At 40.7% G+C, this 17,459-nt stretch overlaps 2 protein-coding genes across 3 annotated transcripts in view; one reads left to right on the top strand and one right to left on the bottom strand.

The window, feature by feature from the left end:
* Window positions 1–391: 391 nt before the first annotated feature.
* Window positions 392–5,181, top strand: LOC120723579 (receptor-type tyrosine-protein phosphatase C-like). The gene is made up of 9 exons (XM_040015114.1): window positions 392–467; window positions 1,327–1,356; window positions 2,922–3,041; window positions 3,196–3,327; window positions 3,437–3,586; window positions 4,097–4,243; window positions 4,397–4,620; window positions 4,709–4,769; window positions 4,890–5,181. The coding sequence occupies exons 1-9, from the start codon at window positions 407–409 to the stop codon at window positions 5,051–5,053; spliced, it is 1,089 nt and encodes a 362-aa protein (XP_039871048.1). The 5' UTR covers window positions 392–406; the 3' UTR covers window positions 5,054–5,181.
* Window positions 5,182–14,340: 9,159 nt separating this feature from the next.
* nek7 (NIMA-related kinase 7) overlaps window positions 14,341–17,459 on the bottom strand; it is a 60,785-nt gene continuing 57,666 nt past the window's right edge. For both annotated transcript variants that reach the window (XM_040015037.1, XM_040015036.1), the window contains exon 10: window positions 14,341–16,556. In XM_040015037.1, the coding sequence (XP_039870971.1) occupies window positions 16,446–16,556 (111 nt within the window). In that variant the 3' untranslated portion in view covers window positions 14,341–16,445. The remainder of the gene's footprint in view (window positions 16,557–17,459) is intronic.

The following is a 17,459-nucleotide window of genomic DNA, read 5'->3' as shown; positions in this document are numbered from 1 at the left end:
AACACCTGTACCTTGGGCCTCAGCAGGAAAGTCATCTAATTGGTCGAGGAGGCCATGTCTGCATCTGCATAGTCAGCGACAGTAAATATCCTGATTTTAAAAAGTCAACATTTTTTGGAGGCAGATTTTTTATTCCTAAACTTTAAAAATTAAAAGATGCTCGTTTTTTCATTAAAGTAAAATCTTATGATCAAACTTCACTTTACATCTTAATCTGAGACAAAAACTGAGCTGCACAGCTGTTTCAAAGCTTCGTATGAAAAAAGTAGATGCAGTGTTTTAAGTTTCAGTGGTTCTTTTTTTCAGCATGTACATGAAGAGGAGGTGCAGCTTCTGTTGCAATGTGTGAATATCTTTCTGTGGTTTGCACTTATTTCTGTACACATATGAAGCTCAACCGCTGAATATGGCCGCCTTCTGTCTCCGTGTCCTGCTGCTCTGGGCAGGAATCCTTGTTGTGACAAACTGTGAGTACAGTTTATTATTTGATACCAAATCTGATGCAGAACGTGGTGCAGTAATTATGTTTTTAATTTCTCTGCCTTTTCCATTTTATAAAGTAATTTATAGTATCATATGGGGGAAAATGTATTCTATATTTAAAGCTGGTTTTGCAAAATATCGCATATGGAAAATATTGGTCATCTGTCACATTTTTTGAGGACGTTTGAAGATGAAAGTGTAAGATAAATGTACTAACATTTAAAAAAATATAATAAAATAAAATGTGCACGGACCGACTCCATTTCCATGTTAATTTTCAGAACTTTTGTTCCCGCCTAAAACTCAGATAAGAACTGTAAAAGTAGTGACTTTTACTGAGCGTTAATAAAACATCAAACTTTGATACAGATTGTGTTTGACGATGTCATAAAGAAACTACAGAAGGTTAAAACTGTTCTACACCAGACCAGCTCTGTCTCTCCGTCTCTTTGCAATTAAAAACGACTTTAGTTCACAACACAGAACATTGACTTGTAACTTATAGTGGAACACTTATAATGTGTCCACTTCACCACTCAGCTCTGATTATAAGCATTGGATATGATTAAATATATATATATATATTTATTTTTAAACATTTTTTCATATAGCACAAACTCACAACAGCAGTTGCCTCAGGGTGTTTTACAGGCTGCTGTACAATAATACAGAGAAAATGAGCAAACAGGAAAAGACAGCTGAACCTTTGCTAGCAAACCTGGAGAGGAGCTTTTTACCAACCTTTAAACATCCCCGGATGGAGCGGTGAACACAAGCTTTATGATTTTTACACTGGATAATCAAATAATTTTTCTTCTTTCTTGATCTAATTTAAACATTTAGCCACCATGACGACCGCTGAGACTCCACAGTGTGAGTATCAACATAAAAGATCATTTTATCATTAGATCATTTCACTGATGTTGGTTTCCTGCATTTCTCTCTAAATTTGCCATGAAGTCAGCCAAAGTATTTTTTTTACAGTAATTGCATAGAATGCATTTTACCTTATTGTAAACTGGGCCATTGTTAAAATCTGCATGAAGAAACTTTCTGAGATAAAAAGTTTAACTGACTCATTTTTATTGACAAACATATTTTGTTAATTTGGCAGGTTTTTAACAAAGATGCCGATTAATAAAGTGGGATGCAAAAGTTTGGGCAACCTTGTTAATAGTCATTGTTTTCCTGTATAAATCGTTGGTTGTTACAATAAAAAATGTCAGTTAAATATATCATATAGGAGACACACACAGTGATATTTGAGAAGTGAAATGAAGTTTATTGGATTTACAGAAAGTGTGCAATAATTGTTTAAACAAAATCAGGCAGGTGCATCAATTTGGGCTCCACAAAAAAGAAAAAAATGAAATCAATATTTAGTAGATCCGCCTTTTGCAGAAATTACAGCCTCCAAACGCTTCCTGTAGGTTCCAATGAGAGTCTGGATTGTGGTTGCTCTTTACAAAACATCTCTAGTTCATTCAGGTTTGATGGCTTCTGAGCATGGACAGCTCTCTTTAATTCACTCCACAGATTTTCAATAATATTCAGGTCCGGGGACTGAGATGGCCGTTCCAGAACGTTGTACTTGTTCCTCTGAATGAATGCCTTAGTGCATTGGTTCCCAAACTTTTTTTGCTAGGCCCCCCTTTGTTTTACAAGAAAAATGTTCGCGCGCCCCCCGCACATGCACATGCGCACGCACACATCCTCCAACCACACACACATATATTTGGCTCCATTGCGGTTTATTTCACACCTCAAACATTTAGTAAACAATTAAGCAAATACAAGTAAACTGCAATAAATTACAGGTAGTAATAAAATAAACTACTAACTCCACACCTACACGGGTATTTTGGACAACGCAGCTGTTTCGTCCACACGTACACGGTGTTTCGAATCAACGAAAACTGAGATTTTTCAAAACTCCTTTTTTGCGTTTACGGAATACAGAGTTCTTCACGCAAAGTCAAAGGTATGTGCCTTTTTTCACGTCACGCTGTGCGCCACGTTATTGTTTACATGAGATGAATTGCAGAATGGCAGATAGAGACAAAATACTGTTAATCTGACTGTCTGCAGGTTTTACACGCTTACATACACACGCAGATGTGAGTGAAGTTGGCCCCCCCACCTTCTTCAAATCCAACAAAAGTGGTATCAAACGTTTGTGCTGCTATCATTTTAAAGATATTCAAGAAAATTTCTAGAGGTCATCAGAGGTCTATATATATATAGATATATATAGATATAGCGGCAGCTCTGTCGTCTCTGCTTCTCACATACACCTCTGACCTATTGTCGCAGTTCTATGTGCTCTGTGTGTGAATGTTTAGCAGCAACTAAATCCCTAACACTACGATAATCTATTTTTACACCTGATGGGCAGAAACTTATTAATCATGTAGCTGTTTTTTCATTTTTTTCTACAGATTGCTTTAATCCCAGTGAAATACAGCAGATTAAACCCACTGGACTTCCTGCAGAAATTACCACAACATTACCTGATTTACCAAAGTGTAAAAACCTCTCAGTTAGTTACACCTGTTCAGGTAAGTGCAAACTATATGAGTGTCAGAGATGCGAGCACTTAGTGATATCTTCTTTTTTTTTTTTAATTTTCTTTAAAACATTTGAATCTAAAGCCAAAGGATGAATGTTCACACACTGAGGAACAACAACGACGTCATCTTTGTGTCTCCTCAGACAATAACAAAGCTGTTGTGAATCTGTCTGAGCTGGAGCCGTTCACAGACTACAGCTGTACTGGTCTGATCTTACAGAACAACATCAGCATAAATAAGACGACTCCATCTGTCCACGTCAGGGTTGATTGTGGTGAGTTTATATTTCCTTTAGCTCATCAAAATAAAAGCTTTTATTCTCACACAGTTTGAAGCAAAGGAAACGCTGTTCACTGTTACTGATGTTTACTTTGTTCCAACAGAGCTTACAATAACCAACATAAACAAAATTTCATCCAATACTTCCATTGAGCTCAGATGGAAAACAACCAGTAAGAACTGTCAACAGGAACTTCCCCGCCTTCATGAGCTTTCTTATGACTGCAGTTGTAAGAAAGACGGTCCAAAACCAGGTGAGTGAGACGGCTTCTCCTCTTATGTGTTTATGTTCATGATGCTTTGACTGTAGGTGAAAAACCAAACCTCTGACTGGGTGTGAATAAATACAGTTATTAAAATAAATAGCAAATATAAAACAGAATAAACGCTGAAACATCAGAGTCGAGTTCACTTTTTCACACAGAAGAAATGATGAGAAGCTTTGAGCTGTTTGAAGGTAAAATCTGATGTTTGAAATGTAATTGTCTTTATAAAAAGCAACAAACAGTTTGTCAGTCTGTTGGTTTTCTGACACGTACGTAGTTTCTATGAGAAGCTTGTAGCATCAGTGCTTCATGTCAGCAGGAACAGACTGTAAGTGAAACAGGTTTGTGCCAGTTTATGGATCAGCTGACAGAACTACCAGCTGATGTGTTTGTGAAACTTTAACCTGACATTTGTCATTTACAGTTTCTTAACATGATGATGTTGATTTAAATCTATAACACTTCACATGGTTCATGGAAATTATGTTACAGTTACAGTTACAGCCACAAGTCCTGATGGAAGAACGTGTGTTATTACTGGATTAAATCCATTTACTGGTTATACCTGTCGAGTCCGAGCCAAATACAAGAACAAGATTCAAGATTCCACTGGGGGTGAAGTTAAACTGCAAACTAAGGTTGGAAGTAAGTAATCAAACTTTTTATTACATAATGTTAGAATTTATTTCTCACTGGATATTTGAGCAGTGAAGATAAACAGGAAGGAAACGCAGCAAAGGGCTGCAGGTCTGTCAGTTTTTTACTTTAAATATGGCTTCCTTTAAATTTCTCTTACAGCACCTGCTGCAGTCACCAACCTGCAGGTGCATCTTCAGGATCAAAATATGATCAAAGTGAGCTGGCACAGACCCTCTACATTCAACGGACCTGAGGAAAACTATATAATACGTCTAAATACAGCTGATGATAAGGAAGTGACAAAGAAGGAGGAGAAGACAAAATGTACAAAATATGAAGTCGAATTCAAAGATCTGAGCTACTCTACGAGCTACAAAGTGAAGGTTTGTGTGATTCTGCCTTTACAGTTAATTTCTATTTCAGTGAGTAACACAGTTTGTCATAAATAGATGTACTTTTTTTATTTTTCAGGTGAGCGCTTCCAATGGACACTATGAGAGCAGCCCTGTGATAGTACATATTGATACATTACGTACGTTATTTCAGTAACGTTATTTGTAGCAGACACGATTGCTGTTCTTACTCTATGTTCAACATAAATGTCAAAACTTTGATGTCTATTAATCTTCTATTATTTCCTTTCACTTTACAGACAACAATCCTGTCATCACTGCTGTCCGAGTCTTCCTCACCATCACACCGTTGGTCCTGATGTGGGTAGTTTACAAGATCAAAGTCCAGAATCTAAAGCAAAGCTTAACAAACAGGAATCACGAGGGAAGAAGGAGACCTGATGGAGCCGCTCCACAATCATGAAGCGGATCCAAATGTAGCATCACCTTTTTACTCTGGCATATAAAACTCTGTGGTATCTATTTTTGATGTTGCTGCAGTTTATTATTTTTACATGTGATGCTTGCATGAGAATATTTGACTGTGTTAGAAACTGTTTATATTAGTTTTAAATGACCAAATAAATCATAATTAATAGAATCGTAATAATCATGAGATCGTCGCACATTATTTAACGTTCCTCAAAGTAACTTGAAGTCATTCAAAATCAGCACTTACTGCAACGACATTTCCTTTGAGTTAGAAACGGGTTTAGCCACAGTCTTATTATTGCTGCGTGTAGCATCGTACAAACTGAGACCGTTGTGTAAAACAGAAACAGAACAATGATTAACAAAGCTCAGAAAGCCAGATGTGAAAACAAACATATCAAATGTTTGATCCGAGATATTTTAATATTTAATGAAAAATGTTGAATTTGACGTCTGACAGGTTCAACAAAGTGCTGCAAAAGTAAAAATGAAATCAATTGAGGAGCACTTTATGAATAATTGGGCTAACTTGGAAAATGTCTCCAGCAAATGAAGGATAAAGTTTCACCGCTGTGCAAAAAACTGCATCAGTTTCCAAATAATGTTTCTCAGCATAAAACTGGGAAGAACCTCTCAGCATCTACAAAAGTACAAAATATCCACAAAAGATTCATTAAATGTGGAGAAATCTCTGTGTGCAGGAGACAGGTCTGACAGTCAGTGCTGCATGCTGTGACCTTTGGGTCCTCGGGGGGCACTGCATTATAAACAGGCACGATTCTGTCACTGAAGTCACTGCACGGGCTCAGGAGTCTATCTGAACACAGCTGTCCACAAAAGCAGGTTAAAGCTGTGTCATGCAAAGAACTTGATGCTGTCTATTTGGGACAAAGCTCATTTAAAATCAGCCGAGGCAGCGTGGAAAACTGTTCTGAGGTCAGACACACTCACGTTTCATTCTTTTTGGAAAACATGGACGCCAAGTCCTCTGGATTAAAAAGGAAAGGGTTTAAAGTTAAATGTGTTTCCAAATAAATTTGAAAAGATTAAATGAATACAGAATTATACAGTAGGTAGATGGTTGCCCCATGATCGGAAGGTCGGGGGTTCAAATCCACTGAACGGCTACCCTCAGGTACCCCTGAGCAAGGTACCGTCCCTACACACTGCTCCCAGGCGCTGGCTGCCCACTGCTTCACTGAGTCAATGGGTTAAATACAGAGAGAGTAATTTCACCACAGGGAACAATAAAGTAAACATTATTATTATTATTATTATTATTATTAAACTCGCCTTTGCTACTAATTTCATATTAAAAACAGTAATTCTAGTATAGGTGTAAATATGACACAAACTCTTCTACATGTTGAAAATGTGACGTAAATGCAGCTGAATGCACGGTGAGTATAAACACACTGACTAACAGAAAGATCAGAAGTAAGCTGTGTGGTTGGAACAGAAGATTTCCTGTTCCTGCAGGAGCAGAGTGGAAATGAAGGCCGTCTCCAAAGCCTGTGAAGACTAGTAGCCCTGCTGCAGTCAATACAAGAATGAATAAAAAACAACCTCATGTAAGCGTTCACCTGTTGGATTGTCTGGACTCTGTGGTGATCCTCTCGTGTCTCTACAACAGAGTGAATTTGGCCGCTTGAATCTGCTGTCTCACATTAAGCAGGCTGATATGTACATGCATACATTTCTTGGTAGAGTCACTTTAACCAGATGCACTCTCAAACAAAACATATCTGCAGAAACTTGGTGGTTTCAGTGGTTGGTGTTCGAGCTGCTCACAGTCTATCAGAGCATCACAGTGTCACAGATCGGCTGATATGGGAGCGCACGCATGTACACAGTACAAGGTTCCCAGTTTGAATTGAGAAGCAGACAGCCTCTCTGCTTTTAAGATTAGGCTTTAAACTTTGCTTTTTCATAAAGCTTATAGTTAGAGCTGGGTCAGGTCACCCTTCCTCATTTACGTATGTAAAATATAATCTACAGAAACTCTTTAGACAGCAGTTTGCCTTTACAGGCGATAGAAACCATGTCATGAAGCCCTCAGCACATATTAATGTCAGAGAGGTTGGAACTTTAATACAGCAACACTGTTATAACAAGTCAGTTTGGGAAATTTCTTCCACAACCAACTGTAAGTGGTATCATTGCAAAGTGCAACTATTTAGGAACCACAGAGTCATAATGTAGACATTATACTATAAAACAAAGGCAGCGAGGAGACCAAAAAACAGAAATATCATCATCCAAGAGATCATTCTAATGTCTGTCAGTCAGGAGATTAAATGTTTCAGGCTGAACAATAACGGACTTGAAAATAATGTGCTGAACGTGCCCACACTGCCTACTCTGTCCTTCCTGTTTCTGCCTCTGTGTGTCAGAGGTGTCCTCAGAGGAAGCACACCTGTCAGCAGGAGGCTAACTGTTCCCAAACAGGAAAAATGCCTTTGACATTTCAATAATTCTGTATTTTAGCAAATCTCACTGTAAACCACAGCAACATCTACTGAACTGTTTGTTTGTTTTTAGTCCTAGAAAATCCTAGAAAACACAAATTATTGTGCGCTGTGAAGAGTCATCCCTTTATACCAGACGGGCGATTTATGCATCCTAATCTCTGTAAGTCAAAATTTGGTACAGACACTTATTTGGCCCAGGCATGAACATGAACAGCAGTAAGGGTTGGCAGGTCTGTTAAAACAGTGTTTAAACCCATTAGAAAACAGCTCATGTCTCTTATATGTTTACCTCAGTCCATTGTTAATTACCCAGAGTCTGTGATGTCAGGAAATATGAGACAGTAGAACAAAAGTGAACACATTTGGCAGCTCATTGTGATCGTTTAAAGCTACAAATTACCACCAAAGGAGAAAACATCTGCAAATTTAAAAGCTCAAACATAGATTAGACCAGGGGTGGGCAACCGTTTGTTTTTGTTCCACAAAGCTATATTTCTCATCCATTTATTCACTTCCGCTTCTCCTTTTCAGGTTCGCGGGGAAGCCTGTCCCAGCTGTCACAGGGCAAAACATTTAGATTTATTAATCTGTCCCCACAAACTGCATGTGTTTGGACTGTGGGAGGAAGCCGGAGCAGTTCTCAAACACAGGGAGAACATGCAAACTCCGGCCTGATGGTGGAATTGAACTCAGGACCTTCTTGCTGTGAGGCAACAGTGCTAACCACTGCACAGCTATATTTCTTTAAAACTATATATCAGATCCACAGTGACTGTTCCCAGGGACGCACAACATCCTGAAACATGTTTTAGTTGGAAGCATTACTGTCATGGCCTCACTTTAAAGTCACGTTAGGTAAGAGCTGGCACAGCTCACCCCGCTCTCCCCTACTGTACATATTGTTATGAAATAAGTACAAAATGTGCAGTGGCCTTTGAATGCGTCACATTGTTTATAACTAAGTAACTGTTGTGCTGCTACTTAGTGTTTTGCTGTCATTTCTCCATACAGACCCCAGCCATGCACAAGTCATCGGGATCCTTGGCAGCAGCATCACCCTTCAATTTACTTTCAATGTTAGCATCAATGAAAACAGTCACATTGGAATTTATACAGCAGGCGAGAAAAAGATTGATGACTTTAAAAGTGGGGAAAGTTCCTTTGATATTTACACAATTCTGTATTTTACCGCATCACAAATCTCACTCTAAGCCACAGTAACGCCTACTGGGCCAGTTTATTTGGTGCAGCTACTCATTGAAGAGAGGAACACACACAGTACAGGTAAGGACATTTGTCATCATTATAAACTGCACACAATGGAAATGACACCGACTGTGCTATATGAAGTGAAAACATGCACAGTTACAGTTTCAGTGATGAAATATCTCAGGACAATAACTGACCTCGTTTCTGTCAGTGAGTTAAAACTGCAGGATTGTTCATCGCGGTTTAAAGCGAGCCTGGATGATCCAGAATAACATGAGAACTTAGATTTGATGGGCAGATTAATCCAGGTTAATGTTTAGTGTGTGCTGTAGCCTGGGGTTACTTCAGCAGCAGCATGGAGATACTTGCTCAGTGATAACAACATTTTGTCCATAGTCCACTTTCACCTGCAGTGTTTTTCTTCTCATCCGTGCGATGCATTCGTGGGATTCATGTAGCTGACCCACAGAGGAGGGAGCGTAAGCAGAGTAACCTGTCGGTGTTCATGGTTAATGTTATATCACATAAACGAAAGGAGACATCGGCTGAAAGTCAAAGGTGATGATGCTGATTAGATTTGCTCACAGGTTTCTTGCTTTAAAGTGTGGAGGGGTCGGAAATCAGCCGTATATCTCATCACACATCTGCTTATATCTTCTTAAATCCAGTCGTCTAAACCCACAAAGAGCAGCACATAGTGCATAATAACAGACTGTACAACTATTATCTGACGTTTCCCCACAGCGCACATGTTTAAACTACCCAGTATCCTTAAACAGCCTCTGAATAACTAAAATATAATATTTCTGATGTGTGGAACTGCGGTCAGATTTATGTAGCTTAGCTATTAATCGAGTGCTGATTAATAAGTAGCGCTCGAACAGTGTTTAAATCCACAAGTACTCACAGATCATATATGAAGATTTTGGCCAATGAAAATAGTCTTTCTCTACGTGGGCTAAGCCTCTGTTTTCAGAAAGTCTACTAGTCTAGTTATACAGAAGAAGTCTGTAGGAAAACAGCGCTCAGCTCCACTGATCTGTGACCTCAGAAAACATCAGGGGTGTCCACCTCCAGTGTCCTGCAGGTTTTACATGTGTCCTTGATCCAACACAGCTGATTTAAATGGCTAAATGACCTCCTCAACATGTGACCCAGGGTGAGATCTAAAACCTGCAGGACACCGGCCCTCGAGGCCTGGAGGTGGACACCCCTGCTGTAGACACTCACGGTTGTACGTCTCTCCTGACATCTGTAGTTACTATAATTATTAACCTGTAGCCACTGATTTTTCAGTCCAGGCATTGTGTGATGTGGCGTACCTGAGCGTTTTCTCCCACCTTTTCCTTTCCTTGTGAACGGCGTCTTGAAGCCACCTTTCCACTGAGACCAGCTGAGGTTCCAGTAAATAGTAGAAAGGCCAACTGAAGGGTCAGATGTGTCTTTCAGTCAGATTTTGAACTCTGCCGAGTTTTAAGCCATTTACTTTTTCGCCTTGTTGCTCCAATTTCATGCTGTCGAATTGTGCAATCATTGACATTTTTCATAGATTCAACAAAATAAAATAGAACAATTATTTGTTTTTACTCACTAAACTACCTACAGATACAGTTTAAAATTGGCTCCTTGCTAAGTCGTCTGTTAGATTGAATCACAAAACTGGTTATTACTTTGATTTAAGTGCCTTTTTTATGCTTGATTGACTCATATACGGTGTTCAGTGTTTCAACAAACAAGTAAAAAAAACAAAACCCACACTTTGTATAACTGAGTCTTTCCATATCCTCACCGTACTCTACAGGAGCCTGTATTTAACGCATGGTCTTTGCCTTTGAATTTGAACCTCCTAGGACCTGGTGCCCACATATGTGGACATCATATTTTGGGTTGTCCAGACAAAAATACTAAACTTTAAATTTAAAACCTTCATATGTGGATTTTATTTACCAAAAATCTGGTAATTCTTTGTTTTTACATTCATCAGGTCCCAGTCAGCCCAAATAGCAAAGAGAAATTTAAAAAGCAGAGGTGTGGACTCGAGTCACATGACTTGGACTCGAGTCATTAATTTTATGACTTTAGACTTGACTTGAAAAAATGTTCTAAGACTGTGACTTGACTTTTACACCAATGACCCGGGACTTGAACCTGTTTACTTGAAAAGACTTGATATTTCACCCCAAATCTAAAATTTAACACACATATTATGTAGAAAGTGTGCACCATTAATTAAATCCATTCTTTCCAACCACACTCCGTACGTATGTGGGCGTGAGCTGTAGCACAGCCAATCAGACCTGAGACTTGAGACTTACTTGAGACTTGAAAAACAATGACTTGGTCCCACCTCTGTTAAAAAGCCATGAAAGAGTTCAGGTCCTAGGAGGTTGAATCAGGAGGGTCTGATTACTCAGCCCTGATGGTGACTCTGTAGTTGTAGAGTAGAGTAAATATAGGTGCACATCCTGATTGTTTTCGTGCTTTTGCTGCATATGAACATATTTAGATTTTGTTTTGCCGTCTCATCTGATCTGAATGTGTCCTGCAGCCACTGAAACACCCGCTGAGCCTCCACAGTGAGAGTAGCATTTAAAAACACACTAATCTTGTTGCCAGAGGCTGATGTCATTAGTCTGATCTGTGTAAATTCATTCAATAGTTCTGATGGATGTGAGAGGAAATGCATTTTTCTTTGTAACACCAGCTGACTCTCTCTCTATAAACCATATTAATAATCCTACTTGTCAGAAGCATTTCCTGTTCCATTCATAATACCATATCAAATGTATATACGTCTTATTCTACATGTTGAATGTCACCACTTGGATATTCTTCTGTTATACAGACAACAGTAATGCTGTCATCACTGTTATCTGTGTCTTCGCCTTCATCACGTCTTCGGCCCTGGCTGTGGGAGTCTACAAGAGCTACCATCTGAAATGCATCAAGTCCAGAAACTAAACAGCCACAGACGCTTAACAGAAGAGACGAGTCTGATGGAGCCGATCCACGTGTCGTATACTTTGGCATCAAGTTCATAAATAACATGACCTTTCTGACACATCTTAAAGATTTTTTTTTCCTTTTCAATTTTGACATCATGCTATAATTCTTTTTATGCTTTTTATAAGCAGAAAAACTAAATACTAGCTTCCGTTAAATAAAAGCAAAAGTAAACATGGAAGTGTAGCAGAGGGTCTAAATACCTTTAGATGAAATGATTTGTTAACATTTTATTTTTGCGCTTTTACAGTGGGGCAAAAAAGTATTTAGTCAGCCACCGATTGTGCAAGTTCCCCCACTTAAAATGATGACAGAGGTCAGTAATTTGCACCAGAGGTACACTTCAACTGTGAGAGACAGAATGTGAAAAAAAAAATCCATGAATCCACATGGTAGGATTTGTAAAGAATTTATTCGTAAATTAGGGTGGAAAATAAGTATTTGGTCACCTCAAACAAGGAAAATCTCTGGCTCTCACAGACCTGTAACGTCTTCTGTAAGAAGCTTTTCTGTCCCCCACTCGTTACCTGTATGAATGGCACCTGTTTGAACTCATCATCTGTATAAAAGACACCTGTCCACAGCCTCAAACAGTCAGACTCCAAACTCCGCCATGGCCAAGACCAAAGAGCTTTCGAAGGACACCAGGAAAAGTATCGTAGACCTGCACCAGACTGGGAAGAGTGAATCTACAATAGGCAAGCAGCTTGGTGTGAAAAAATCAACTGTGGGAGCAATCATCAGAAAATGGAAGACATACAAGACCACTGATAATCTCCCTCGATCTGGGGCTCCACGCAAGATCTCATCCCGTGGGGTCAAAATGATCATGAGAACGGTGAGCAAAGATCCCAGAACCACACGGGGGGACCTGGTGAATGACCTGCAGAGAGCTGGGACCAAAGTAACAAAGGTCACCATCAGTAACACACTACAACGGCAGGGAATCAAATCCCGCAGTGCCAGACGTGTTCCGCTGCTGAAGCCAGTGCATGTCCAGGCCCGTCTGAAGTTTGCCAGAGAGCACATGGATGATACAGCAGAGGATTGGGAGAATGTCATGTGGTCAGATGAAACCAAAGTAGAACTTTTTGGTATAAACTCAACTCGTGGTGTTTGGAGGAAGAAGAATACTGAGTTGCATCCCAAGAACACCATACCTACTGTGAAGCATGGGGGTGGAAACATCATGCTATGGGGCTGTTTTTCTGCCAAGGGGACAGGACGACTGATCCGTGTTAAGGACAGAATGAATGGGGCCATGTATCGTGAGATTCTGAGCCAAAACCTCCTTCCATCAGTGAGAACTTTGAAGATGAAACGAGGCTGGGTCTTCCAACATGACAATGATCCAAAACACACCGCCCGGGCAACAAAGGAGTGGCTCCGTAAGAAGCATTTGAAAGTCCTGGAGTGGCCTAGCCAGTCTCCAGACCTCAACCCCATAGAAAATCTGTGGCGGGAGTTGAAAGTCCGTGTTGCTCGGCGACAGCCCCAAAACATCACTGCTCTCGAGAAGATCTGCATGGAGGAATGGGCCAAAATACCAGCTACTGTGTGTGCAAGCCTGGTAAAGACCTATAGTAAACGTTTGACCTCTGTTATTGCCAACAAAGGTTATGTTACAAAGTATTGAGTTGTATTTTTGTTATTGACCAAATACTTATTTTCCACCCTGATTTACGAATAAATTCTTTACAAATCCTACCATGTGGATTCATGGATTTTTTTTTCACATTCTGTCTCTCACAGTTGAAGTGTACCTCTGGTGCAAATTACTGACCTCTGTCATCATTTTAGGTGGGGGAACTTGCACAATCGGTGGCTGACTAAATACTTTTTTGCCCCAGTGTACATTTGAAACTATTCTGTAGAAAAACTTCAAAGCAGTGGATGACATCAAAGGTTCTTTTACAGCAAACTTGATACTTGTTACGTGTTGTGTTACATTTATACGGTGATTTCCTGTTTGTAATAAAACTTGTGTGTGTAACAAATTCTTATAATATGCAGCGATTCTATCAGTAAATAACACTGAAATGATGTCAGTGAGTTCAGTTTTCAGGATGAGCCTAATTTATCTGCACAGATGACAAGTTGAGCTGAATTGAACAAATATGAGGAACGAAAGTTTTCTGAAGTACAAACCAATGAAAGTTACAACTTACCTTTAAGCTGGAACACTGTGGTATCCTTACAAGTGAAATATTAAAGTTCTTACTTTGAAATGAAGTAAAAAGGACCAGTTTTACCATCCAGGCCCCTAAAACCCAAAATTAAAACCAGGGTCTCAAACTTACATGAGCTGCGGGCCACTGCTGACACTGCAGTCTCATTGGACGGTCGCTTTAGTGTTCAAGTAGTACAAAAAACAAGAAAACACAGAAATATTTCAGAAAATGTTGTTTTAACATTTCAAATATCTCTTTAAGAACTTATTTATGGGCCACAAGTAGGAGTGACGTGGACCACAAGTGGCCCCCGGGCCGCATGTTTGAGCCCTGTGACCTGTAGCTCTGCTTGTGTTTTTGCAGAGAAAGCACGTTTGTCACAATCGAAACCTTCTCCAAGAAAAACAAGACAAAAGGAAGAAAAATGACATTTGAAAGCTTTATTACATCGCGTTTGCATACAAGGCGTGTCACGGGTATGTTTCTGACATGAAATGTTCACTGAGAAAACTAAACTAACAAAACAATAAATATCAATTACCAGTACTTTGCATTGTGGCCGACACCTGGACTCTTCAATACTATGCTGAGGAGGACACGTGGAAGATAAACAGGGCAAAGCTAAAAGAGGCAGAGTGGAGCGCTGCGATGCATCAAGACAACACGAGCGCCGTGATGGTTAAAGTGACCGAGCGCTGTGTGAGGACCAACAGAGAAGATTTTAACAAAGTATTAACATTTGTTCCACATCTGCGGCGCTCTGCTGCTGTTAGAAATGCACTTTAACATAAATGATCAGGTGCCTTAGTTAGATATGCTTCAAAGAAAAAGCATAAAAGGCCCTAAAACACTGAGCGTAGGAATTCTGTATAGCATCAAAGCAAAATATTTAATAAAAATAGTGCCACAGCTCCTTTAAAAACTCTAAAATACTGCAATGTTTTGGTGCTACACAGACGAGATTAACAGGACTGCAGGTGAAGATGATGAAAATTTAAGAGAGCAGAAACACTTTTATCGCCATGGGAACGTAAAACAACGAAGGAACAAAATCTAGGACGAGGTGAACGACAGCAAACACAAACTGCAAACACAAACTGCAAACACTGCGTTTGCAAGTATCAGACAAATAACTGCAACATTCTCTGTGAACCTGTGCTGCCTCGGACCTGGAAGCTCGGACTTCGTATGTTGACAAAAACAAACATTAGAAACAGAGGACGTGTGAGTTTACAGGCTCTGACGCTAACGTGTAAGACACTGAAATAAAGCAGCGTCGAACCTCGTTTACAGGCCACACCTTCGCTGTATCGTCGCTGTCGTTACGTAAACCACTTCCTGTTTCTATTTAAGTCGTCTGCCTCTAAAGGCACAAACGGATCATTTTAATGGTTCCCTTTGTTATTCTTTGGTGGTGTTTATTTCCAGGTACAGTACAACTAAATGTTTCCCCCTCAGTACAAATCTTTGGTAAAGCATAGAAATCATAAAGATGCTCTCCCACATATAAACCGTCTCCTCTCCTCTGATTGGCTGTTACCTGTGCTGTACTTTTAGCATGGATCAGTAACTTCTCACTTGTTACATAAAAGAGACACGCACTGCAACTTACACAGCAGCATTAACGCAGTTTTGTGTAGCTAATCTACTTTTCTGATGGCTCGGACACAAACGAAACTCTGCAGCTGCAGCTCATCTCTCGTTAGTTCAGTCATGGAGGGAACCATGTTGGTATCGTGAGGACGTGAACGTCACATGTAACACTGCTGCTGTTACAGTTTCTTTGCCTGCTCGGCTCTCAGAAAAGACACACTGTGATATTTTCAAAGACAATACATGGGCGTCACAATGACTTACATTCAAAGTGTTGTGGAGACATTTGCTCGTGTCCCCTCAGCACAGCTGTAGTCTACCCTCTAAACGATCCTTCCTTTTCTAATACATTCATTAGACATGATCACCCTGCCAGCCTTCCAGTACCAGGGTAAAAAGTGCAACACAACAACACTTCAACCGCAATTAGAGTCTGCAGAGTTGCTGTCAATGAGCGAACGTCTCTTCGCTCCATTTTTAGACACTAATTTTATTTTTTGTGCCATCTGAGGCGACTGTAGGTCCTCGAGAGCTTTCGAGGTCAAATTTAATGATATTTTGCACTGATCGACTGTTGACGAATACTGAACATTGCGCCCATCTCTTTCCAGTACCTCTGCTTTAGCAGTACGTATACTGAGAAACAGTCTGACATGAGCAGAATGACGTGTTTGAAAGCCATAGCGACACATCGGTGAGATACAATACACATTAAAGTCTAGGAAAGGAGCTGCACTGGTAATATAATATATTCTTTACTCGAGGGGAGAAAAGGTTACAGACTGAACGAGCACTCTGAAAATTAAAAAAACGTGTTACTATTGATGACAAGAAACTGGAGCAAGTTTTCTATTAATGAAGACGGACGAGTCCAGCTTGAAAAGCAAGAAGGTCGTGGACAGGAGTTCTGCAAGGCATAGTGTGCGTAACTCTGGGCTTAGCTGCCCTGCGTCATGCTCTGCATGTGTTTGGCAATGTCATACACGTAGGTGATGTCCGGCCTCTTCTCCGGGTCCGGGTTGATGCACATATCTACCAATTTCCTCAGCTGGTGGCGCGGACGGGACAAAAAGAAGAGAAACATTGTCAGAGATGCAGTGAAACAAGATCACACAGGAATTTAGAAGAGCAGCTCTAGACAAATCTAACAGTTGCTAACAGCGCCCTCTAGGTGACCTCTCCCGTCATAGCAACAACAACAGAGCAACAGGTAAGCCGACTGAGACGGAGGCGCGTGGCTGGGGTAGCGCGCTAATCATTTATTGGTCTGCTGAATCCACTTTTACCTGAGCACACCCCCCATATGCACGCACACGCGCGTGCACACGCACACAGCTGCCACTCCGCTGCCATCCGGAGACAGCGCTTCCACTTGAAGCGGCGCGCGGTGGCTGATTGGAGCAGATAGACAGGCTCGCAGGCGGAACAGCCACCGCCATCATTAAAAAAAAAAAAAGATAATAAAAGACGAGGAAAGAAAGGGGGGAAAAAAAACATCTACATGAGGTCGCTATGGTAACCGTCTGCCGACATCCCGGCCGCTGTTGCGCGGCGCGCGGGCTCGGGCGAGTTTTGTGTATCGGCGCGCGAGCGTGCGTGTGAGCGAGAAAGTGAGGCAAAGATGCAAATTCAGACAGTCTGAGAATTAGTCGCACAGAATGGAGATGGGGAGGGCGCCGAGATGCAGATATGTAAAATATTCATGTGCGTGTGGGGGGTGGCGGAGCTGGCGAAGGGAGGCGTGTGTGTGGTGGGGGGAGCATAGATGGAGATGGTTAAATGACACAACAAAGATGAGCAGCTGACAGTTTGCTGCCGATCCTTCAGGAGCATTGTTTACATCCAGACAGGCGCTGCAGGCACCCCCCTCATCTCCATCTCTCCATCGCCCTGTCTCTCGCTCCATCATTCCCTCTCTCCTGCGCTTTGTCTTCCTTTCTCCTGGATGGGG

Source organism: Simochromis diagramma, unplaced genomic scaffold (assembly GCF_900408965.1).
Source record: "Simochromis diagramma unplaced genomic scaffold, fSimDia1.1 OVJJ01000453.1, whole genome shotgun sequence".
NCBI classification, from domain to species: Eukaryota; Metazoa; Chordata; class Actinopteri; order Cichliformes; family Cichlidae; genus Simochromis; species Simochromis diagramma.
Note: the sequence above shows the minus strand (reverse complement) of the source record. Positions and strands in the feature narration are given on the sequence as shown.